General features: G+C 40.1%; 1 protein-coding gene across 6 annotated transcripts in view; it reads right to left on the bottom strand.

The window, feature by feature from the left end:
• PPP2R5E (protein phosphatase 2 regulatory subunit B'epsilon) overlaps nt 1–27,159 on the bottom strand; it is a 118,905-nt gene that overhangs the window by 38,836 nt on the left and 52,910 nt on the right. For all 6 annotated transcript variants that reach the window (XM_030558544.1, XM_030558543.1, XM_030558545.1 and 3 more), the window contains one exon: nt 2,643–2,839. In XM_030558544.1, the coding sequence (XP_030414404.1) occupies nt 2,643–2,839 (197 nt within the window). The remainder of the gene's footprint in view (nt 1–2,642; nt 2,840–27,159) is intronic.

The following is a 27,159-nucleotide window of genomic DNA, read 5'->3' on the forward strand; positions in this document are numbered from 1 at the left end:
TCAGTTAGTCCCTGATGCCAAGAGGCAGAAGCCTGTGCTGTGGATATAAAGTTCCTAATGCTCAACTTCCACGTGATTCAGACATGGTTCAACGTGATTAAATTTGTTTTTTCAGGTTTTTCCTTTAAAAATATCACACACAAAAAGCTACCTTTAAAAGAATGTTAAAATCAAGTACTCAGAAGATAGGAAATGATAGAATTGTGATTGCCTGTAAAATCTTAATTTGCTCCCCTTGTGTGTGTATGCATTATGATAGCCTTTAATTACATGAGGACAATTGTTTTTTCTACAGGTACCCCACCCTCTCTTCAGTGCACAGGATGAATCAAGCTCAGGGACTGAATCTGCACAGAAAAGAAAGCTGTGGTTGACAGCAGAGGTTGTCAACTAGGGGTACACATACCCCGGGGGTGTATGCAGAGGTTTACCTAGCGGTACATCAACTAATCTAGATAATTTGCCTAGTTTTACACCAGGCTACATAAAAAGCATTATCGAAGTCAGTACAAATAAGAATTTCATACAATGACTTTTATACTGTTCTATATACTATACACTGAAATGTAAGTACAATATTTATATTCCAATCGATTTATTTTATAATTATATGGTAAAAATGCAAAAGTAAGCACTTTTTCAGTAATAGTGTGCTTTGGTACTTTTGTATTTTTATGTCTAATTTTGTAAGCAAGTCATTTTTCAATTAGGTGAAACTTGGGTTATGTGAGGCAAAACAGACTCCTGAAAGGGGTACAGTGGTTTGGGAAGGTTGAGAACCACTGGTCTGTAGGACCCCCTTCTTCATTTGTTGTAGAAATTGGAAGGTGTACAGTAAGTGAGGAAGGGAACTGCAAGAAAAGAAAGAATCATTTCATAGTTAAGGCTGCTGAATGCTGCCCCAAAGAACTGGATTCGATTCCTGCCTTTGCCAAAGAATTCCTATGTGATGCTGGGGACATCACTTAAACCAAACTTTTCACAAGTGATCACTGACTTTCTGAATGCCCAACTTGCACTTGCCTGATTTGCAGAAGTGATGAGCACTCTCAGCTGCAACTGAAGTCAATGAAAACTCTGCTCTGAGCAAATAAAAATGATAAAAAATGCTAAGTTCTCTGAAAAAAGTCAAGCCTTGGGCATCCAAAATTACTGGATACCTTTGACCTTAATCTCTCTGTCTCAGTTTGTCATTTCTGAAAAGGGAATACCGCCTCCTGGCCTCACAGCAGTTTTATGAAGATAAATTAATTAATGTTTGTGAAGCACTCTGATACTACAGGGATGAGCACCACAGAAACACCCAGGAGAAAATTAATAATTCTATATTCATAGCAGGGTTTGAATAGTATACAGTAAATAAGGCATGGGGCCACACATGGAACAATGAGGATAAAACATGATATTGAATAGCTTCTGTTCACTGAGTAAGCACCATCCCTCCTGTGTACTGAATAAGGCAGGGGTCCTGTGAAAAAAACAGTATGTGATCATATAATTCTAGATTGTAACATAATGCACATGCATAAGAAGGTCAAATTAGCGTTGCCCATGCAATGCATTTTTATAATTACATAAAAAGGTGCATTAACAATGTGAATGTAGCAAAAACAAGTACTCAGATGTTAGCAAATGCCAGGATTAAGTTTCCATATGAAACCTTAGCATTCTTTTAATGCAGTTTTTTTGTATATTTCATATATATGAAATACACATAACACAAATCACACACACACAAATACATATTCCAATGGTATAAAACATACACTTCTACATAATTCAGATAATCACTAGAGTAGGTATGTATTTGTGTACAACTTGCGTGTAACAAAAAAAGGTGGATGCATGCTGCAAATTAAATTTAATCATAGTTCTCCACAAGTGTGTGTCTATTACCAGATTCAATGATCACATAATACCAGTATAGAACCAACACCACAAAGTCTATTTCTGAATATCTGTCTTTTGCTTCAGGTGGCAATTTAGTAAGATTTTATCATATCTATCTTAAAGCTTGCAATGAATGTTCTTCACTTCATGCTATCTGGTGGTTGTTCAGCACTGATGTTGAAGGTACTTGGGTTAGCTAATAATTTATTAATAAGATTACCACTACCATTGAGAACTCCTGGTGACCTCTTAATTGTAGTTGCTATGAATCTAAAGAGCAAAGCACTGCAATTTTAATGTTGATCCTATGCATCACTTTTCAATGCTCAGTTACATGGCAAAAGTGACAAAGTTCCTTTGTGATGAGATTTTATTAGATTTAAAGATAAAAACTATCTTACAAAAAATAAAGACAAACATTCTAAAATTACTCCATTCTGTTTCACTAGGAAAAAAAGCACAATAAGTTTGTGTCTACTTCATGCTCTGAATGCTGAAATTTGAATTGCTCTGGGTATACTTTTCTACATATTTGACACTCGTGTTTTGATGTCCTAATTTGATTTCACTTCACTGCAAGTGAAAATTTGAGTTTTATTGGTCTTAGAAGTAGTATCCTCTGGTGACGTCTACTAGAAAATACATACCCAAGGTCACATTTAGTCCGCTTATTCCAGGGTTCACTTTGGCCCCCAATATGTAGCTGGCATTGTATGTGGATCTAAAGTGTCCACAGTAAAGAAGAAACTCACCATTCTAACTACTTCGGGGTAAGTCTGCTCTGTCAAACAGCCTCTGCTTATTGTAATGTAGTCCACCAGTTCATTAAGAGTGGAGCGCTTGTATTCTTTCATTTTAAGATCTGATAGTGTGTCCATGAAGTCAAAAATTACACAGCACTGCTGAAGTTTCTTTAGGAACAGTTCAGGCTGCTCTGAAGATGGAACGTCTATGAAACAAGAAAGGAAATCTTTGTGAGTCTGGCATCTTTTTATATGAAATAGGAATTCTTTTTGAAGAGCAATTTCAAAAGAAAGCAGTGTTCCATACAGTTTTCATAAAACAGTACTCAACCTAACAATTAAACCCTTTATAGAAATTTCATCAGTATACAGTAGTTGAGATCTTGGATACCGCATGTACCACTATATTTAATTTTTTGCCTTTAAAAGTCACATTTATCAGCTCTCCAAGACTTAGAGGAGAGTATAAACACACCTACGTATAAGACCTGATCCTGCAAGCTGCTCAGAAATCGAGTACCACCGACTTCACTGGAATCTGAGGATGCTAACACCTCACAGGATCAGAGCCACAGTTAGCTAACATTATAAAGAAGGAAGAACGTTCTAAAACTTGATATTTCTATCTTTATATTTCAAAAAGTGCTGTACCATACAGCAACACCATCCGAATAAATCTATGACTTTCCAAACAAATTTTCATAGTCCCATTAATTTTTATTCCCATGTTGACACTTTCTGTAATAAAATCAATTGTAATTTTGCAGTAATCAATGAAGCTTTTCTGTTATAGAATCCTGCCAAAGCAACAGAATATGCTATCCTTTACATATAGTTTATATTTGAGCACCCAAGTATTCTTGGCTGATAAAGTAAGTGCGTATATATTTGCTGCTTTTCTGTTTTGCCGGGCTTACTGGATCAGTCGCTTAGCAAAACTACATGAAATAAAAATGGACTCAACAGCACTACCATAAATGTGCTCAAACTCTTGACAGTTTCTATTTTATTCACAGTGGCAGGTTAGTTACCTTATTAAACATGATTTCAAAAGAATATCTAGTAAATTTAGTTTATCTGATTTTCATGTACACAAGGGGCTAATGATGATAATAGAAAAATTATAGAACAGAACCTTGATATTAAACAGAAAGGATGACAAACAACTGAGGAAGGCTGCCGCCTTACCTCCCACCCCAATGTTTTTTTGTTTCTTTGTTTGTTTGTTTGTTTGTTTTAAGAAACTGCAGCTTAGCTCAAGAGGTTTACACAGTAGGATGGACTTAGTGATCTTCAAAGAAATGCAACAAATAAAGCATACAAGCTTATTCTATTCAGCTTTCAACTAGAAACAGTATAACACTCCATGCTTTTGTAACGTGTACTGTTTTAATAATCTGCAAAAGATCAACTATATCACACTTTCTTCTCTTAATACAAGTCATATCTTTTACATAGTAACATTTCTTAAACAGGGATGCACAAATATAAAGGAGGGCCAGCATTTGGCCCACTGGTATGTTTTTTGTTTTGTTTTTTAATCTTCAGGGTATAGTGCTGATCAGGTTAAGGAATAGTTGGAAAACATGGGAAATTAATAAGTGTAGTTTATTTTGGAATAAAGCAGATTAATTGAAGATTTAAATTAAAATGATACCTACGCCTAATTTCATGTTTAAAAAATTTGTGAATTTTACAAAAGTAAATCCTTGCAAAACAAATTATTAAAGGCTCAAATTCATACTAATAGACTAAAGAACTGCACAACTGTATCTTATTTTAAAGTGCTGAATAAGAGATGCTTCCTAATCCACTACACATTATTTTTTGTTAGTATAATCTTTAAAAAAAAAAAAGCAGTGAAGATATTGGATTGCTATAGAAACAATGAATATGTAATCAGCGATATGGCTGACATTCTGCACTAAAATATATAAATCTGACATGGCAAAGCTCAATACACTCTGCAATTTCTTCCTGTATGTGTAGCGCTTATGGAGCAATTATAGATTCCATCAGATCCTCAACCTCTTTGCTACACAGAATAACCCCTGTTGTGGACAAGCTGAATTGCAGATGGTTTTATTCCCGATTTCAGATTCTGCTAGGCATTTAGTGAGCTCTGTAACACCCATGCCTGAGTCAAAGAAGAAGATGCCAGATAGGTGTCAGCAGTGTACTAATGATACTGCAATTTATATCATCATCTAATTCCACACAATACATTCCTAGAGACTCTATATAGATGTTGAACAGAAGATGTGACAGACTGGAGTCTTGCAAATCTCCACAAATAAGAACCTTTGAGATGGAGCAGCCAACCATCACCACCTTCTAGAAACCACCAGAAGCAATGAGCAGAACACCATTTGAAAGCTATTCCAGCCATCTTGATGAAGTTACACAGCTGTGTCAGCAAGTGCTGAAATCTGATAACAAGTCAAGGGATATCAATAAAGGTATCTGGCCTCTGCCCATTGCACAAGAAGTGCTTCAGACTTCCAGTCTGAAATGTCACCAAATAAGGCCAGGGGCCTCAGGGAGCTAGATATCCGTTATATTTTCATGTTGCCATTTTCTTGATGACCTTTCACAAAAAAGAACTTCAAGAGTCAGACTGGGAGGTGGCTGACTGGAGTTCAGAACTTTCTTCTTCAGTAGTTGCCTAAGTACAGTGTGTTTGAGGGGTTCTAGAACCCAGCCTTCTCTGAGATAGGCAATAACAATCTCTTCCAAAACATAAGCTATGGTTCAAATGGGGTAGTTGGTATCTATTGTATTTAGGTGTATTGCAGTGTTATTTCCACAACATATATAATGCTTAGCTCTAGACTGTAATCTGTTTCAAAACTTTTTATAATTCATTACGTTTCTTTGCAACTTGCATATTGCATCAATAAAACGTAAATGAGTGCATCTATTTTTATATAAATTGTGTATCTGTTTTACAGTGGATGGGAAGGTAGGGGTATGGGTCTTTATTAGCAGAGGCACTGACTCCACAGATGCTCCAGCCCTGGAGCACCCACGGAAAAAAATTAGCAGGTGCTTAGCATTCACCAGCAATAGGGATATAAATAGGGTTTAAAAATAGTAACCATGTAACCTTAAAATTCTATTGGTTAAACTGTTAACCATTAAGGAGTTGACATAGGCGAGGAACTAGGAGTGCAGGAGGTGCTGCAGCACCCTCAAGTTTTATGAGGTCTCGGCCGGCAGCTGGAACTCTGGGCAAGGGACAAGCAGCCAGGATATCAGTCATGGGCAGCAGAAGATGCCAGGGGTGGAGCGGGGTCATGAAGAGGTGGGGCATGGGTGGGGGCTTGGAGGAAGTGGTAGAGTGAGGGCAGGCCTGCGGCGGAGAGGGGTTGAGCACCCCCCTGGTAGAGAGGAAGTCAGTGCCTATGTATATTGACACTCACTATGTCTGTCTAAAGGAAAATTAACACAAAAAATGGTTCCTAAGCTTAAGCCCCAGAACATGTTACATAGTTTATCTAAACTTGCTATAAATTACAATGCTGGGAAACCTTAAACTAAAATCAGGGGTTAAAAAGGCAATAATTGTCAATCTCATTCAAAGTTCTCTCAATTGAAATCTTGGGGAGAAAATAAATTGTATTTTCCAAACCTGAAACTACAAAGAAACCTAGATAATCCTATGCAAGACACACTGCATCAGAAAACACTAAAACTAAGTCATTATAAACTTTTTGTAATCAGTACACAAATTGTGAAAACTCTTCTTGATCTAGGCCTCCTTTAAGAAGCAAATCATCATTTAAGCAATCAATTAGAAGTGTGATCAATTCCTGGGAAAAAACTGAATGTAACACAGTTTTGAAATTCCAGTTTGGCAGTTCTGTTGGGAAGGGAATGATGAACTCTCTAAGGATAAAGGTAACAAAGGACTTTGGGAAGCAGGATGTGCTCAGCACAAGAGGAAATGGGTCAGCAGAAATCAACAAATCAATCTTCCATGTTAAAAAGTTATTTTGTGTTGCCAGTTCCCACTACTTCAGTTCAGTTCTCCATCATGAAAGGTCAGTTCTTTAAAAGACTGTCGTCTGTGAGCAGAGGTCCAAAGATGCTGCTGTATAATCTTTTAATCTTTCTAAGGGATGGACTGGAGAGGAGAGGAGATGAAGAAAGATTTTCAGTGCAAAATAGTATGGGGCAAGGGAACTGTCAGCTTCTCTCTGCTGATAATCTTACAGGCAGCCTCTCTCTGCCAATGGACCTCCAAATCCAGTTTACTATTACCGTCAGTTTACCACACTGAAATGTTGATCACATATTAATTATCTGCACTAAAAATAAGGCAAAAACAACATATAGATTTTTAGTTACAAATTAGAAATTGATGCTTATTTGGAGTATGTTGGCATGCATAACTACATACCTTAGAAAAATCACTACAGCACATCAAAGCAGTAACAAATTTCTCAAGATACACAGAAATAATCATCTCATAATAAATCAAAGGGATAGATTAGACCCAATAGATTCTAACTTGTCTTAATAATACCTTCATTGTGCCAAGGAAATAAGGAATATCTGAAAAAGAGCATGTAAAGGTGAGAAAGTCAAAGAATAAAACATGACAATTAAGAACAGAAATCACTTCCTCTATAGTCAAGTTGCAATTTCCAGAAAGAAAAAGAATTAACTTGCATAATTAATTGATAAAACACAGATTTAGATGAATTAACACAAATTTAATTTGTGCCCAACAGGTGAAAGTTCCATTGTTTTCAGTTAATTTTGCAATGTTTTTATTTTTTCCTAAAGAAACACTATCAAGCTTTTAGAGCTCAAAAATTAGTTATACTGAATATTACAAGTTTTATTTATTTGCAGTTATAAAGATCAGGGTACTCACAAAGGACAGATGTTTGCTCTAACAGACTACTGTAAAACAACCTCCTCTCTACAACACACTATAAATACAAATCAAGTGTGGGGGGGGGGAGGCGTGCTGCATGACATTACTAGTATGTTAAGACACACCAGAAGGTATGCTTTTCTTTTTAGTAACCAAAAACAAAAAAAAGAAAGGTGGGTGGTTGGGGGAATCCTCATGTTGAAACCTTTAAAGAAAATGACCTTTAAGGGGTGAAAAGCTTGACAGTTTCCCCTTCAGCTATTTAAAACACATAAGAGAATATTTTCATATCGGATTTCCAGATTAATTAAATTCACTGAAATTTATGAATAATCGGTAACCTGTAACAAAAATTAGTATGAATCACACAGTTATAACCAAATCAAAATAGTGCATTATAATAGAAACGCTTGGGCAACCTTCTCTGTAGTTCTCATTAGCACTCCTGGAATAGTAACTCTAAAATATTTTAAATATTTCAGTCATGCTACCTTTTAATTGCTTTTCTAAAACTAAATAATCCCAATATCAATCCTTTTTCCTTTGTTATTTTTGTTACCTTACACTATATTCTTGTAAATTTAACTATGTCTTTGTTCAAAGATGCACCCGACAAAGTGAGTATTCACCCACGAAAGCTTATGCTCCAATACATCCGTTGGTCTATAAGGTGCCACAGGACTCTTTGCTGCTTTGTTCAAAGATGGTGATCAAAATTTGACATTATAGTATTATTGTGGACACATCAATGCTTTATAAAATATACTGTAGAACACCACTTTGTATTTACATTATATGACACTCTTGATACAGAACATAAGTTTTATGAACAAATTTAAAGTATCTTCTTGAGGATTGGGTAGAATGAGTTTGTGCACTAGCTGTTCACTTTCAGACAGCTGGCTTCAAATCCTTCTTAAGGTCACAAATGAAAGTGAGTTACGGTGACACTAGTCATTTTACAAATTACAAAACCATCAAACAATCTGGGACAGATTGGCAGTCTCTACTTAACAGGGGCCTACGAATAGAACAAACAAAAGGGTTGCAGATTGCAAATAAAATGTTTGGAACATGTGCAGTAAAAACTGCAAAATACTCACCTATACTATGATTGCTCCAAATCAATGCTACCAGACTACTTGTTTTCATTAGTACTAACTTCATCCTCTAAATGTTTTGAAGACAGCTATTACTTTCACTACATTCAATACATGAATTATCTTATGCATAAACAATAAATATTGCTTTCTTACACCTTAGAAATTTTGTGTGATATATTAAGCTTGAAAAAAATACAAAACACAAATTGAATGCAAACAAATTCCATAGCAAGAAGAAAACAGAACCAGTAATTAAGAATAAATGTTTTAACAAGCATTAGCTGTCGGATCTTATTTATGCCTTCCAAACACAGGAGAACTCTCTATTCACATACTTTCCCCAAAAGGTGAAATCATTTCGGTATCAGATTATTAACAGTAAAAACCAAAGTGTATTCCATATAGACATTCCAGATCTAGTGCAATCCATTTATTACTATATCTAGTTAAAACCTTACGTCCTGTAGAAATATTGTATTTTGGGGATTTTAAGGTATTTCTCTCTAATGCATATTTTCCTTGGGTCAAATGAATCAAACTACTTTATAATGCTGATTCTTGTCAGCCACGGTGTGCTTTTTGACATTGGTGCTGTTATGCAAGTATTTGGTCATAGGATTACCCATTTCCAGAGAGATTAAATATTATTATATTTAAATAAATTTAGACTACTATAAGTGTATGAAAATAATAAAGCACTACACAGAAGTATTACAATTATTTATAACTGAATAATCAAGTGCAGTCCTATTCTGAAGTGACTTTAAAAATGGCATTGCACTATACGATAGCATCTCAATGATATCCAGATTAAACATGCTCAATTTACATGTGAAAAGGTATTTTGCCAACTATCAGCCCTGAAAACTTCAGGGGATCTGAAAGCCAAGATGGGTTCTTCCTTTCTTTCTTGTGCATCACCACCAGTTATAAGTACACCTCTACCTCGATATAGCGCTGTCCTCGGGAACCAAAAAATCTTACCGTGTTATATGTGAAACTGCGTTATATCAAACTTGCTTTGATCCACTGGAGTGCGCAGAGCACTGCTTTACCGCGTTATATCGGGTCACGTTATACTGAGTGGAGGTGTATTATGAAAGCCAAATTTCCCCATCATTTGTATATCTCTACATCACTATTTTTGCCAATGGATTTACCCTGCCAATCAACTGGCCCAGTAACTGGAATTTACAAAACAATTCTATTATTGATAAGCAAGGAAGAATAGAATCTAGCGTACCTTCTTTTTATTCCAAATAAAGAAAGCAGACCTGTTATGTAAAAAGATACATATTTATACAGACATTTTTTAAAATAGAATTTCAGTCAAAAGTTACAACGAAGTATGTATATTTTTCTCTCTCTCTTCCACATACACGTGCGCACACACACATACACACACACACTTCTGAGAAGTAATCTGCTTGATTACTTTCATTTAATTTTCATAGCTAACTGACAATATTATGAATGCTTTATGGAGTCAGTAATCACTCATCTATAATAGGCTGCCTTTTCGCTGTTCCCCAACTCCACTCTCTACATATATTTAACCATTATACAAGCTGGGCAGAGTTTAGGTACTGTGAGCCAAAAATGTAGGGTTAACTGGCACCAACATTACTCATGTAGATATAAACCATCTCGAAGAACCATCATTCATGCACAAGGTGAGTAAATTCCTCTTCTTCAAGTAGTGTCCGTATGGGTGCTCCACTGTAAGTGACTCCCAAGCAGTGCCCCTCCCCACTGGAGGCTGGGGCTTTGGAGTTGAGGCTGTTATAGATGATAGCACTGTGGCACCAAATCTGGCATCTGCAGCAGAGTTCCCCAGAACGGCACAGTGTTCTGTGAAGGTATGTGCAGATGCCTCAGTAGCTCCTCTGCAGATTTCTGATATATAGATACCTTTGGAGTAGGTGATGGACGAGGAGACAGATCTCACAGAAATCGCTGTACCTTTTGATCTATCTGCAATGGAGAGGAAGAGTCTCAGAGATTTTCTAAAAAAAATCTTGTCCTGTCCATATAGAAGACCAAGGTTCTCCTCATGTCGCGCATATGGAGGATGGCTTCCCTATTATCCTGATGAGGCTTGGAATAAAAGCTTGGAAGATGAATAAATTGTTTCACGTGAAATGTGTAAATGACCTTGGGAGTGGACTTCGGATGTGTCTAAGCATGACTTTGTCAGGAAAAGCAGCAAAGAATCCTGTGGCACTTTATAGACTAACAGACGTTTTGGAGCATGAGCTTTCGTGGGTGAATACCCACTTCCTCAGATGCATGTAATGGAAATTTCCAGGAGCAGGTATATATATGCTAGCAAGCAAGCTAGAGATAACGAGGTCAGTTCAATCAGGGAGGATGAGGCCCTGTTCTAGCAGTTGAGGTGTGAAAACCAAGAGAGGAGAAACTGGTCCTGTAATTGGCAAGCCATTCACAGTCTTTGTTCAATCCTGAGCTGATGGTGTCAAATTTGCAGATGAACTGAAGCTCAGCAGTTTCTCTTTGAAGTCTGGTCCTGAAGTTTTTTTGCTGCAGGATGGCCACCTTAAGGTCTGCTATAGTGTGGCCAGGGAGGTTGAAGTGCTCTCCTACAGGTTTTTGAATGGATGTAGAGGCTCTCTACACAAACATCCCACACATAGATGGAATACAAGCTGTCAGGAACACTATCCCTGATGATGCCACAGCACAACTGGCTGCTGAGCTCTGTGCCTTTATACTTACACACAACTATTTCAAATTTGATGACAATATATATCTCCAGATCAGTGGCACTGCTATGGGCACCCGCATGGCCCCACAATATGCCAATATCTTTATGGACGACCTGGAACAACGCTTCCTCAGCTCTCGTCCACTCACGCCCCTTCTCTACCTACGCTACATTGATGACATCTTCATCATCTGGACCCATGGGAAGGAGACTCTGGAAAAATTCCACCACGATTTCAACAGCTTCCACCCCACCATCAACCTCAGCCTGGACCAATCTACACGGGAGGTCCACTTTCTTGACACCACGGTGCAAATAAGTGATGGTCACATTAACACCACCCTATATTGAAAACCTACCGACCGCTATGCCTACCTTCATGCCTCCAGCTTCCATCCCGGGCACATCACACGATCCATTGTCTACAGCCAAGCACTGAGGTACAACCGCATCTGCTCTAACCCCTCAGACAGAGACCAACACCTACAAAATCTCCACCAAGCATTCTCAAAACTACAATACCCGTACGAGGAAATAAGGAAACAGATCAACAGAGCCAGACGTGTACCCAGAAGTCTCCTACTGCAAGACAAACCCAAGAAAGAAACCAACAGGACTCCACTGGCCATCACATACAGTCCCCAGCTAAAACCCCTCCAACGCATCATCAAGGATCTACAACCCATCCTGGACAATGATCTCACACTTTCACAGGCCTTGGGTGGCAGGCCAGTCCTTGCCCACAGACAACCTGCCAACCTGAAACATATTCTCACCAGTAACTGCAGACCACACCATAATAACTCTAGCTCAGGAACCAATCCATGCAACAAACCTCGATGCCAACTCTGCCCACATATCTACACCAGCGACACCATCACAGGACCTAACCAGATCAGCCACACCATCACTGGTTCATTCACCTGCACATCCACCAATGTAATATACACCATCATATGCCAGCAATGCCCCTCTGCTATGTACATCAGCCAAACTGGACAGTCTCTACGGAAAAGGATAAATGGACACAAATCAGTCATTAGGAATGGCAATATATACAAACCTGTAGGAGAGCACTTCAACCTCCCTGGCCACACTATAGCAGACCTTAAGGTGGCCATCCTGCAGCAAAAAAACTTCAGGACCAGACTTCAAAGAGAAACTGCTGAGCTTCAGTTCATCTGCAAATTTGACACCATCAGCTCAGGATTGAACAAAGACTGTGAATGGCTTGCCAATTACAGGACCAGTTTCTCCTCTCTTGGTTTTCACACCTCAACTGCTAGAACAGGGCCTCATCCTCCCTGATTGAACTGACCTCGTTATCTCTAGCTTGCTTGCTAGCATATATATACCTGCTCCTGGAAATTTCCATTACATGCATCTGAGGAAGTGGGTATTCACCCACGAAAGCTCATGCTCCAAAACGTCTGTTAGTCTATAAAGTGCCACAGGATTCTTTGCTGCTTTTACAGATCCAGACTAACACGGCTACCCCTCTGATATTTGTCAGGAAAGAACACTGTGAAGGGAATATGTGCCACTGGACCCGCATCTTCCTTGTCCTTCTTGCCAAGGTTATAGCGATCAGGAATGCCATCTTCATGGGAAGGTGAGTTAAAAAGCACACGGCCATGGGTTCAAATGGCAGCTTATCCAGTCCTTTTAACACTAGATTGAGATCCCATTGTGCAGGGAAGCCTGGGTTGAGTAAAGAGGTTCACATTGCCTTTGAGAACCCTCTTCATAGTCAGGTGGGAGAAAACTGAGTACCCTTCTACCTGCTGGTGGAAGGTCGCAACTGCTGTTAAGCAGACTTTTAGTGAGCTAACAGCAAGTCCATTTATTGAGAGTCAACAGATTACAGGTAGAGTGGCTGCATCCAGAGTAACGCTTTTGGGCTGGCACCATATTCAAAATCTAGTCCACTTTTTTAGGTAGGTACAACAGTTAGCTACTCTTCTCCTGTGTAATAACACTTCCTGTATCTTCTCAGAGCAAGATGTCTTTATGTGCTTGAACCACAAAGGAGCCAGGCTTTGAGCTGCAGTATCCAAAGGCTGGGATGGAGAGAGTGTCTCTTGTTCTGCAACAGAAGGTAAGGAGTCATTGGAAGAGTCATGGTGGACAGAACACCAATTGTGATAGGTACGGATACCACGTGTGTCTGGACCAGGTGGAAGCAATCAATATGATATTCGCTTTTTCTCTTTTTACTTCCAGTGGAATGGGGGGAAAGGTGTAAAGGCAGCCCTTGTCCCATTAGAGGAGGAGAGCATCCCCCAGGGAGTGTAATCCAATCCCTGCTCTGGAGCAGTACTATGGACGTTTCTTGTTCTGGTAAATGGCAAACAGGTATATTGCAGGTGTTCTCCATTGTCAGACGATTCAGTGATACTCCACGACATACATCACTCATTCATGATCATGTGGGAATTTGCGGCTGAGACTCTCCACTGTTGTGTTGTACACACCCGGTAGGTAGACTGTTGATATTGTGACATTGTGGGAAATGCAGCAGTTCCATAGCTTTAGTGCTTTCATGCACAGGGAGGGTGATCTCGCACCTTCTTGTGGGTTTATGTAATATATGCAGGCTATGTTGTCCATAATGATTTTTGTGTGCCTGCCTCTGATCAGCAGGAGGAAGTGAGCACACACACTTCTGACTGTTCTGAGTTCAAGCAGGTTGATGTGACAGCATGTCTTGGATGGAAACCATTTGCCCTGCACTGTGAGATCATTGAGATGTGCGTGCCCCATCCTATGAGGGATGCATCAGTGGTCAGGGGTAGCGAAAGAGAAGGCTGAACAAATGTAATTCCTCTGCAGATGTTTACTGGGTCTTTCCACCAATTTAAGGATTGTTTGATCTTGGTGAGCACCGACAGCAGTTTGTTTATGTTGTCTCTGTTCAGTCTGTAAATCAAACCAAACCACCCTTGGAGGCAACTCATGTGCAGTGTGGCATGAGCTATAACTAATGTTAACAGAAGCTGGAGGCAGTGTCTGGCCAAAAATTGGGGCCTCTCTCTAGAAGCATGAAGAGGCTGAGGAATCAGTGATGTGGGAGGAGCCCCCTCACATGGACAGAGTTGAGGTCAGGTTCTATAAATGTTAACCTCTGTACCAGAGTTAATGTCAATTTTTGTGCATTAATTTGAAAGCCCAGATTCTGAAATAAATGGCTGATTCATAGGGCTTTGGTGAAGGGACTGTGCCCTGAAAAGACAATCGTCCAGGTAAGGATAATCATAATTCCCTGAGAGTATAAGTGGGCTGCCACTATGGAAAAGACATTGGAGAATACTCTGGGGGGCCAGTGAGAGGCCAAAAGGGAGTATTCTGTACTGGCAGTGGTCTTGGCCTAGTGTAAACCTGAGGTCTCGTCTGTGACTTGGTATGATAGAAATGTGGAAGGGTCAAGGGCTGAGAACCAGTCTCCTTTTTCTAATCTTGGAATAATTGTTGCTAATGTGATCATCTTGAATTTCTGAGCCTTGACAAATTTGTTGTGCACTCTGAGGTCTAGAATGGGTCACCATACTCCCTTTTTCTTCAGTATCAGGAATGAGTAGAAGCCTTTACCACTTAGATGTTTGGGCACTGGCTCTCAGGCTCCTATGTTGAAGAGATGGCTTACCTCCTGTCGTGGCAGGCTCTTAGGAGAAGGGTCCCTGAAGAGGGTCGGGGATGTTTATTGGGAAGGAGGGAGGCAAAAGTCGTGGAGTACCCTCTCAGATAATCTCCAGCACCTATTTGTTGGAGGTTATCCATTCCCAGAGGCTGCAGAATGGGGTGAGATGGCATCCAAAGAGATGGGTGAGGTTTTCCAGCATCAGTCGGTGTTGAGGAGAGTGGTCTATGGGCACCTCAACCAACCTGTCAAAACTGTCGCTTTGAGGAGGAAGGTTGAGAGGAAGTAGATTGAGATCCCGAGGGTTTCTGTCTGGGGAACCTGGACTTCTTCCTCCGAGGTTCATATGACCTTTGAAATGGATATCGCGACAAATGGGATTTGAATGACAGCTGATGGCTGTACTTTCTCTTATACCCAGGTGTGTAGATCCCGAGGGATCAAAGAGTAGCCCTGGAATCTTTTAAGGTGTGGAGGGACAATTCAGTCCTTTCAGCAAATAGTTTTGTCCCGTGAAAAGGCAGATCCCTCCACAGTTGTTTGAACCTCTTTTGGGAAGCTTAAGAGGTGCAGCCAAGGGCTCATCTCATCATGATGGTATCAGAGATGAATGTGCCGCTCTGTCAGAGTGCAGACTGGAGAGATGTACTTGCCACCAGTAGGCCTTTGTTGACCATGGCCTTGAATTGTTCCTTGTGCAAATCTGGGAGCCACTCAATAAAGGAATTGAGTTTTGAATAGCTCTGGTAATCATATTTCGGCATTAAGGCTTGATAGTTCGCAATGCAGAACTGAAGAGTGGCTGAAGAGTATGTTTTCCTGCCAAAAAGGTCCAGGCACTTCCAGTCCTTGTCATAGGGAGTGGATTTGAAATGGTGCTGGCAGCCTTTTGAGTTAACTATGTGTACTGTCTTCAAGTTGGGAGGTGGGTCGGAGAAGAAAAATTCCATGTCTTTCACAAGCACATAATAATTTTTGTTGGCCCTCTTACTGACACAGGGGTCTGCCATATGAGTTTGGTAGGGTCCAAGAGTGCCTCATTAACAGGGAGGGCTACTCTGGACGAGATAGAAGAATGTAAAATGTCCACTAGTTTGTGGTGTGACTCGGTCTTTGGTAATGGTATCTGCAGTGCCTCTGCCACCCACTGGGAAAACTCCTGTTGAGAAGGAACTGTGGAAGGTTTCCTCACCCACAGCATTGGTTTGCCTCGTGCAGGCTGAATGGCGGCTGCTACCAAAGTTCTCCGACCAGCAGCACAGGGACGCAGACACCCCTACAGTGGAGCACTCAGAGAGACACTACTTGAAGAAGATATTGAGTTTAAGCTGAGAGCAGATGTTAATTTTTAGGCTCACGCCTGTTGATTCAGCCAGGTATTTTAAATACAGATAAACAGTTTGTATGGAAGGCAATAATCAAATTATATTTCTCCAGATCAGGCTTTGGGTCTTCCTGAGCTGTAGAACAATATGATTTTCCTAGATTAGTGATCATAAAGGAAAATTACTGACTTGCAATTTTACTTCTCTGAAGATCTCACAAGTTTCTCCTATCAAGTATATTGCACCTTGAATGCAAGACAGGCCATGAATAATCTCTGCCTTTGGGTTTTTGGCCCTCTGAAGCACCATTAACTCAGCACATATCACTCCTTGCCCTACATCTCAGAAGCCATTCCAACTGTCAGTGCCTCATCCTTAATATAACCTTCTAAATGGACCCCTGACTGAAATTAGCATAGGAGTTCCTTGCAAAAGCTGCATTCCAGAATGTAGAGGTTCCTGCTCCAGCTATTCTGCAATTAAACTTATTTTTTTCTTATCAGTGCTGTATGCTTTTATCAGTCTTCCGAACTTCTGCTAAAAGCTTCTTCGAGCCAGTAAAATGTGGTTACTTGATGACAAGATGCTTCTTTAAAGCCTCCAAGATAATTTTGATTTATGTTCTGTTTCGATTAATCTTTGACTCTACAAAATCAAGTCTCTGCACCTGAAGCTTCAATACTGAAATTTTCTTTAAAGCTCTGATGCTTGACTTTTAAACTTGACACAGTGTCAACCTGGGTATTGGTCTTGAGTTAATGTTACTCCTGGGGGAACTCTGCACCAAAAAATTAAAAATTCTGTGCACAATATTTTAAAATTCTGCCAAATTCTGCAAATTTTATTTGTTAAAATAACACAATATAATCATGACAGTTTCAATTATTTTGGTAATTTATTTAAAAATATCTGTCAGCAATATATCTGTAACAATACAGACCACCCCCTTCCCCCAAAAAAGATTATGGTAATTTTTTTTGACAAATAGATTCCTTACTAGGCATATTAATACAGTAACTCCTCGGTTAAGGTTGTAGTTATGTTCCTGAAAAATGCCACTTTAAGTGAAACGATGTTGAGCTAATCCAATTTCCCAGCCAATTGCTAGTTCATCATTTAGCAGTAAGGCATTCTCTGGGAACCTAACCCCCACAATTTCCCCAAAAGGGTTTACTCATTGTTAATGTAGCCTCACATTCTACCAGGCAGCACGAATGAAGGGAGGGGAGACAGCATGGCAGAGACACACACTGCATGTGAGAGAGAGAGAGATCCGCATTGCTCCTTTAAGTATGCTCATAGACTCATAGACTCTAGGACTGGAAGGGACCTCGAGAGATCATCGAGTCCAGTCCCCTGCCCTCATGGCAGGACCAAATACTGTCTAGACCATCCCTGATAGACATTTATCTAACCTACTCTTAAATATCTCCAGCGATGGAGATTCCACAACTTCCCTAGGCAATCGATTCCAGTGTTTAACTACCCTGACAGTTAGGAACTTTTTCCTAATGTCCAACCTAAATCTCCCTTGCTGCAGTTTAAGTCCATTGCTTCTTGTTCTACCATTGGAGGCCAAGGTGAACAAGTTTTCTCCCTCCTCCTGATGACACCCTTTTAGATACCTGAAAACTGCTATCAGGTCCCCTCTCAGTCTTCTCTTTTCCAAACTAAACAAACCCAATTCCTTCAGCCTTCCTTCATAGGTCATGTTCTCAAGACCTTTAATCATTCTTGTTGCTCTTCTCTGGACCCTCTCCAATTTCTCCACATCTTTCTTGAAATGCGGTGCCCAGAACTGGACACAATACTCCAGTTGAGGCCTAACCAGCGCAGAGTAAAGCGGAAGAATGACTTCTCGTGTCTTGTTTACAACACACCTGTTAATGCATCCCAGAATCATGTTTGCTTTTTTTGCAACAGTATCACACTGTTCACTCATATTAAGCTTGTGGTCCACTATGACCCCTAGATCTCTTTCTGCCATACTCCTTCCCAGACAGTCTCTTCCCATTCTGTATGTGTGAAACTGATTGTTCCTTCCTAAGTGGAGCACTTTGCATTTATCTTTATTGAACTTCATCCTGTTTACCTCAGACCATTTCTCCAATTTGTCCAGATCATTTTGAATTTTGACCCTGTCCTCCAGAGCAGTTGCAATCCCTCCCAGTTTGGTATCGTCCGCAAACTTAATAAGCGTACTTTCTATGCCAACATCTAAATCGTTGATGAAGATATTGAACAGAACCGGTCCCAAAACAGACCCCTGCGGAACCCCACTTGTTATACCTTTCCAGCAGGATTGGGAGCCATTAACAACTACTCTCTGAATACGGTTATCCAGCCAGTTATGCACCCACCTTATAGTAGCCCCATCTAAATTGTACTTTCCTAGCTTATCTATAAGAATATCATGCGAAACTGTATCAAATGCCTTACTAAAGTCTAGGTATATCACATCCACCGCTTCTCCCTTATCCACAAGGCTCGTTATCCTATCAAAGAACGCTATCAGATTAGTTTGACATGATTTGTTCTTTACAAATCCATGCTGGCTATTCCCTATCACCTTACCACCTTCCAAGTGTTTGCAGATGATTTCTTTGATTACCTGCTCCATTATCTGACCCCACTCTACCTCCCTCTGTCCTGAGCCCTGTTCTGTGTCCCCCCCTGCTCTATGGAAGATGGGGTAAGAGGAGTGCAGGAGCAGGGGGGAGGGGGATACCTTGACTTTAGTGCCCCCCACTCCTCACCCCCTACAGAGGAAGCAGGAGGCTCTGGGGAGCAGCTTCAAGACAGAGGGCAGGAGCGGCACAGCAGTGAGGGAAGGAACAGCTGAACTGTTGGGCAGCTGCCATATAGGGAACTTAGGGGAATGGGGAGCTGACAGGGGGGCTGCCGGTCCACCCTGGTTCCAAGTCCCCACCAGCTAGCTGCAACAGGCTGCTCTTCCTGCAAGCAGCAGACAAAGCAGGCAGCTGCCAAACAATGTTATAAGGGAGTATTGCACAACTTTAAATGAGCATGTTCTCTAATTGATCAGCAATGTAACAATGAAATGATGTTAACTGGGACGACTTTAAGTGAGAAGTTACTGTACAGAACTTTGAATAATTCACTTAAATTACAATACAGAACTGTATTTCCTGAACCTGTCAGAAGCGGTGCAAAGACTTAGGGAAGTCAAGGATAAAGTAGGAGCTGAGGGAGAGGGAAGGAGCCTGGAGTGAACCTGGAGGATTGTTGGATGTGGGTGGGAGAAGTATGGAACAGGTTTTTTGGGGGACAAGCAGCAGAATTGTTAGGGAGTTGAGAAGCTTCCCCCATGCAGACCCTGGCTGACCCCAAGCCTCTCCCATTCAGTCAGGCACATCTGCCCCGTCCCCGCACCTCCCATGGGTCTCTGCAGCCCCCTCCCTCATCCCTGTGTGTCCCTGCAGTCCCTCTCCCCATCCCCAAGCTCAACACTGTCACCCCACTAGCTCCTGAGCCTGCACCCCAGTCTGTCCCCCCCACTAGCCATTCAGAACCCCAGTCTGTGACCCCTCCCCAGCAGCCCTGTGTGCCCCACTCTGTCCTAACTTGGCTCCGTGGGCTGGGTGCTGTGATGAACTTCTATTCCAGTGGGAATTCTGAGCCACTGGGCACGCACAGAATTCCCCCCCACACACCCAGAAAATACATTATGCCACAGAAGTGCTGCAGTTCTCCATTTTACCCACCAGAGACTGCTATGGCTCCAGAACAGCCAGTTGTGTTCATGCTGACAGCAGCCTCTGGTGGGCAAAAGGCAGAACTGAAGTACTTCTTGAGCAGAAATTTATTTTCTGTGGAAAAAAAATCTGAGACATGAATTCTGCGTATCTGTAGTGGCGCTGAATTCCCCCAAGAGTATCCTGTTTCAACTCTTGTTAGATATATACTCGTACCACCTTTTTCATGTAGAAGTGGCTAATCCTGCAATGGATGGATGGATCAGATGCCAACTTTGCCTGAGAACAAAATATGTACAAAGTACAAATAGTACTTGTGTTGTAATTTGATAGTAAATATCTCAATTAAGATGTTTCAGAGGGACTGGCAGCTGGAATGGAACATGTATAACAGGGAGGAAGGTGCTAACGTTCAAACCAGTACCCTAGATGGCCAAAAATATAAAAGCTGGAGGGGAGGAATGTCAAGCAAGTTTGATATCTAGAAACCACAACAGCAAAAAGTACAACTGCCTGTTGATCTAGGATATGACAGTTGTTAGAGCACAAATGCCTATCAAGACAAGGCTCAAGTAGGTCTCAAATTGGTAGCACTTTCACTATGTCTGTCACTTCACAGTGACTGTCTTTATATATTAAGTGAATTGACTGAGTGCACCTGTTTGACAATCATTTCAGATCACCACAACACATCACAGTAATTTTGTAGTTGCATTCCACTCAAGACTGGAGCCAAAAGGCAAACTGTAAGTCACATTCTAATTTACATATCTGATGCATTAATTAGTCCTTGAAGCTATGATCAAGTTATAAAGATATATATACCTCTTTTAAGAGTGCTAAAATTGTATTGGGCTTTGACCTTTGCCAGGATTTTTTTTCTTGCATTAAAAATGCAGCATTTATTTTATCCATACTACAGACTTATGAAATTCCTGTATCAAGTTTATACAAATAAGAACCAACCAACTATCTGTATGGTTGTGAAAACTGAACTGACAGCACTGAAAATCTAGATTGTCTCTTCACAAAATGTTTTCAGTACTGGGAGCTGCAGTGCCTTTTTCTTTGATACAAGACTACTACTGTCTACATTGGGGTTAGAGGGCGCAAAGCAGTAATTTAGTGCTCAGTGGAATAGGGTAATTTAATGGTAGCTGTAAAGCTTTCTATAATGTGAACACCTATTTCCACTAAGAATTGGAGAGAGATCAACTCATTTCCTATAGGGCACTTACCCAGCTGTTTGAGCTGGTTCGTTAGCACTTGCCATCAAAAGACTGTATTCCATTAATAATTAACCTCCCTTTTTTATTCTAGAAGAGGATTTTTTCCTTCAACTCCCTTCCTCAAAATAAAAACCCAGTAAGAGTTAAAAATATGATACTACACTATGCTCTGTAAAAAATTAATCACTCTTTCCTATTCTACATTTTTAGTTTTAAACTTCATTTACAGTTTGATAACAAGTGAAAGACAATATTTTATAGAAAAACAAATCCAATACAAAATGAATCAGAGGCAGAATAGTAAAACATCATTCAATACTATAAACATTTGAAGACAAATCTTAATTCCTATATTTGTTTATTCTGGTAATTTTAGAGAGACTATTACCATCTCTACTTTATATCTTGGTAACCCAACCTGTGTAAGATTACCTAAGCATCAATGATGATTTTTTTAGGTTCCACTAAAAATTCTGAATCGCTGTCACCCACATGCACAGACCAAAATGGGAGTAATTCCTCCTATATTCACAAAACTACTGACTCCTTCAAACCAACATGACCCCTCTTTCGTCATAAATTTTCTATGGCACCCATTCTTATTCTTGTCCTTCCACTTCCTAAATCATTCAAGCTGAGATTTAAGCATGTTACTCTACTGCAAGACACAAGAAAATAACATGAAATGGATAACAAATGTCTCCTGGTTCTGAAACAATTCTCTCAGCAATGTATCTGGACTATATAACCTCAATCAATTTTTTTTTTTTAATTCCAAGATCAGTTGATGGCAAGTGCTACTATCTATGCAAACATTTTTCCTCTGTCCAATAGTGTAGGCAAGCTTTTAAGGTAGTTTATACATTTAGAAAAGGGGTCAGCAACCCTTCCGAAGTGGTGTGCCGAGTCTTCATTTATTCACTCTAATTTAAGGATTCGCGTGCCAATAATACATTTGAATGTTTTTAGAAGAGCTCTTTCTATAAGTTTATAATATATAACTAAACTATTGTTGTATGTAAAGTAAATAAGGTTTCTAGAATGTTTAAGAAGCTCCATTTAAAATTAAATTAAAATGCAGAGCCCCCCAGACCTGTGGCCAGGACCTGGGCAGTGTGAGTGCCACTGAAAATCAGCTTGCGTGCCGCCTTCGGCACACGTGCCATAGGTTGCCTACCCCTGATTTAGAATATAAGGCTTTCCAAAAAAATTTTTTCCCAGAAGTGGGAGGTAGGAACATACCTGGAACAAGTTATCACTTGGAACAAAGTTCCACCACCAATATTTGATTCTATTCTATTCTATTCATTCCTAAGCAATGGACTGAATTGTTCAGTTGTGGGTGTAGACGTTAAACCATAGAAAACTGCACCATGGCTGCAAACTCTTCAAAATGTTTTTATCTGCCCACCAGCATAGACTCCATCTGCCTCAGGTTCAGCTTCAATCAGCTGTTCTTTGTCCATGATCATCTTTAAGGCCCATACTATACTATTTAAGGTCTCACTGCGAGAAAAAACCTCTTGAGTAAAGTCACCTGTTAGTTAAGAGAATATCCTTTTCCATGATGGCAAACCTAATATCAGTATAGGTGACTAAAAAAATCAACCGTAATATTTCCTCCTTGCAATCACTGCTGATTTCTCCCAGATTCAGTGGCATCGAGAGATATTATAGTATTTCTTAGGCAGTTTTTAATTACTTTTTGTACACTGAACACAATGAAACCTATACAGTATCCTTTACTCTTATTTTGTTTATTCCCCAATACAAAAGATACAGTATTAGACATTAAAGTATGTATTAGTAATTATATTCACACAGAATTTTCCAGTAACTTGTCAAGTCCATCTGCTGTACTCCCTATTTACCTGCCACTTGTGTGTCTGCGCACACATGCCTGCCTACCTTTGTATATTTATCTGTGAAAGTTACACACATTACTGTGAAAATAAGCATATGCCATAATCATTGCATCTTGGCAGGCACGGGTAGTGAAGTTCATTATAGCATGTTTCTGTTCCAAATCAGTAACTGTATTACTGGGTCATGATGAAATTTGACATCAGTATTCTATAATATTTTAAATACACAGATTCTAATGTTGCGTTAACAATTTTCCCTGCATGTTTTAATTATTTAAACATTCTACCAAATTTAATTAATTCAAAAGCTATTTTATTACAGATTAACTGGAAACTACACAGATGTAGATGCAGCATATGCCAACCTACTATTATTATATAGTTACAGATATCACTCTTAGCCACACAGTAGGGGTTTTGCATTGCAAACCTAATACAACCTAGATTAGTATTATTAATGTCCACTGTGTGCTAGGCAACAGAACCAGAACCATTAGCTGGCACTGGTAAACAGTAAATGGGGATAAATTTACATATTATCAAATTAATATTATAGGGCCATTATACTACTTTAATAAGGGCCAACTCATTGTAGAAAGAGATGCAACTTCTACTTCTGGGGAAATTCTGTGCCAAAAATTTAAAAATTCAGCAAAATTTTGCATATTTTATTTGTCAAAATAACACTATATAATCACACCAGTTTCAATTATTTTGGTAATTGATTTCAAAATAACTATCAGCAACTATGTCTGTAACAATACAGGTACAAAAAATATTTCCCCGGGAGTAGAGAGTTAAAGAAACCCCTATAACAACCCAGTTCCGGTTTCTTTGCCCTCTCCCCCACAGAGCCAAGCCAGGGGACGAGACCAACACCCTCTGCCTCCAGTCATAGGGCACCCCCCAGCCCAGACAACCACATCCCCTCCCTGCCAGAGCCCAGTTGTCCCCCCCACCCCCAGCCCTGACACTCACACCTCCTCCCCCCACCCCCAGAATCCAGCCATGGGGCATCTGCCAACTCAGAAACCCACACCCCTACATTCCCAGAGCCCAGGGATCCAGAGGGAGAAACAGCTTGATGCTGGGTCCCTGACTTGTGTGAAGTTTCCTACACACAGTCTCCTCCTTTCAGGGCGTGCCGGGAACTAGGGTGACCAGATAGCAAATGTGAAAAATCAGGACAGGGGTCCGGGGGATAATAGGAGCCTATATAAAGACCCAAAAATCGTGACTGTCCTTATAAAATCAGGACATCTGGTCACCCTACCGGGAACTGCAGCTGCGCAGAACCCTCCAGCTCCCTCCTTTCCTCTCCTCAGTGGTGTTTTCTGTTTGAGAGCTGAGGTCTGCCAGGTCCAGCAGCCCCCAGTGGCAGCCAGTAGCTCTGAAGCCCATTTATCTGGGGGGGAAAGGAAATTCTGTGCAGAACATTAATTTCTGCACAGATTCTGCATTGCTCAGTGGCACAGAATTCCCTCAGGTATAAACTTCAAAAACCTAAACCAACAGTAGTCCAGTAAAGAGTCCTTGTCATAATTACTGATAAAATTCCCAGACATTAGGAGCCTGAGCCCAGAAGACTGTCTAAATAAATACGAACCAGACTTAACTGCTGTTTTCAGACAATACATATACACAGACAAAAAAAAAAAATCTTTCTCTAGCTATCAAATGCTACACTAAAACTGCCACCCTCTCCAGTTCATCTCAGATTAACCTTTAGCAGAGTCACTTTTATACAAAGATGGTCAACCTGATGTTAGGCGGACATCACTGACAACGCTCAGAGAATTCACCATTATTCATATTTTGGTTGCAGCAAAGGTCTTAAGGTATGTCTATACTGAAAAAACAAGAGGTAAGTTTTTAATTCAAGTTAGCTAACCTGGGTTAAAACAACAGCAAACACAAGGCAACTCAGGTTTTAACTTGAGTTAGCAGCTCGAGTTCAACTCCAGGGTTCCCTATAGGCTTCAACTCCAGCATCTAAACTGTTTCGCTATTTTAACCAGAGTTTGCTAACTCAAGTTCAGAACACACACACACACACACACACACACACACACACTTTGCAATGTAGATACACCTTTGGGTTCAAACTCTGTCCCTATTGGAGTGAATGGGAGTACTGCCATTGCAATCAGTGGAAACAGGACTTTACCATTACAGACTAACTGGCAGTAAACCAGCTGTTCAAATCATGGAAAGGAACCATCTGATCAGTAGTGCACTCTCCCAGAGAAACAAGTGGAGAAGAAACCTATCTGGCAGGAAAATCTGCATTTCATTATATGTTTATACATGTTAAAGGGGTAAGTCTAAATGTGCTGCTCAGTAAATGAGGTTATCCAAATACACTGATGATGAACTAATATAAATAATGTTACAAGAGCCATTTTAACAAAAGTGTCTTTGCACCTACAGTACACAGGTCAAAGCAGCATTTATACCACAGCACATTTTTGTTTTCTACAGTAAATCCAGAACTAAATTCAATGTGGGAATACGGGTAACATGCATTCTTTAGCCCACTATGAAGTTCAGGAAACACCAGGGCCAGATAATCCAGTACCAACAACACTTATCTACACATGTTATTTACACATTTCAAAAAATGGCACTTCCAACTTTGGCAGCAGAGATTCAAAAAAGAATGTTCTCGAGGTCTCATTTATAGGCTCCATTGTTTTTATAAAATATACAGCATTTACTAATAGAGTATGAGCAGAGTACTTTTAAAATTATACATTTTATTATTTTCATTGGATTGAAGTTCAGCCTGGCGCAGAGATCGCACACAAGGCACTCTACCTCACCGAAATCCTACAGTCGGGCTACAGCAGTGGACCCACATGCTGATGGCCCCAACACCACTCACCCATTGGCACAGATGGTCTCATCAGCCAATGTGCAGACAGGGTGGGTCAGCAAGGAAGCAATGGGTTCTAAACTTACACTAATCCACTGCCTTAATATCCCACATAAATAGCATGGAAGGATTGCGGACACTATTCCAGTCATAGAATGGAGCAAATCCCATGCCATCCCATGCCATGGAGCCTGGTTTAGGGATGAGTGAATTTCAGCTCCCTAGTTCCCATGCACTTCACCAGATTATTTGGGCTTTCTGTAAGTGAGGTAATTTTCACCTTTACTGGCTTGCATGCCACATTCAGTAAATCCCAATGGGTTTCCTCAACATTAATACAAACTAGCTGGGTTCTACTGTATGATATTCTACAACAACTTTTCTTATCAATATTTTTATTTTTCTTCAAGTAATGACATTCCAAAACAAACATTTTATATATTTAAGGTTGTAAAGGAATAGATCAGTTAATTTAAAATATTAGCTCATTTTAGCTACAAAATCAACCACAATTTTTCACCCATGCACCAACAATTCCTTACCAGGGACCATCTAGACAAAAACATCCAGGACTATTATACAAAAACGTGAACTTACAAGGAGCCATTCTAGAAGAGGTATAAACAAACCTGTAAAAACTAAGATATCTGAAAACTGAAGAGTGGACTCCTGGAAACACACACAGGCAATCAAACAATTCTGTAAGAGGGGCCTTGGTACAAAGATATCTTTCTTACATACTTGATATAAGCAAGCTGTCTTCATAATATCAGCAAAGTCCATAAAATGTACAAAGCAATGTTTTACACGGCTCAGGAACCCTCCGTGGTTCTCAACCACTTGTTACTGGAGACACAAGCTGAAGTGTCAGAGTATTTCCTCCTATCTATTAAAGAGGTAACTCTGCTTCCCTCTTGAGTATCAGGAAACACAGGTTCACACCAGAAGGGTGAGTAGGTATCAACTGAAAAACAGATCACAACCGAGAAAGACTAGTTGGGTGAGTATTACTGGAGGAGAATAGCCATTGAGAAAGGCGAATAACACAAATCAGAATTGTATAACTGAACAATCCAAATAAGAAATTTGAAAATCACTGTAATGCTTTATTGTACTATTAGGAGGACAAATTGAAATATTAATTTGGATAATTTCAAAACAAACAA

Source organism: Gopherus evgoodei, chromosome 4 (assembly GCF_007399415.2).
Source record: "Gopherus evgoodei ecotype Sinaloan lineage chromosome 4, rGopEvg1_v1.p, whole genome shotgun sequence".
In the NCBI taxonomy this organism is placed as follows: Eukaryota; Metazoa; Chordata; order Testudines; family Testudinidae; genus Gopherus; species Gopherus evgoodei.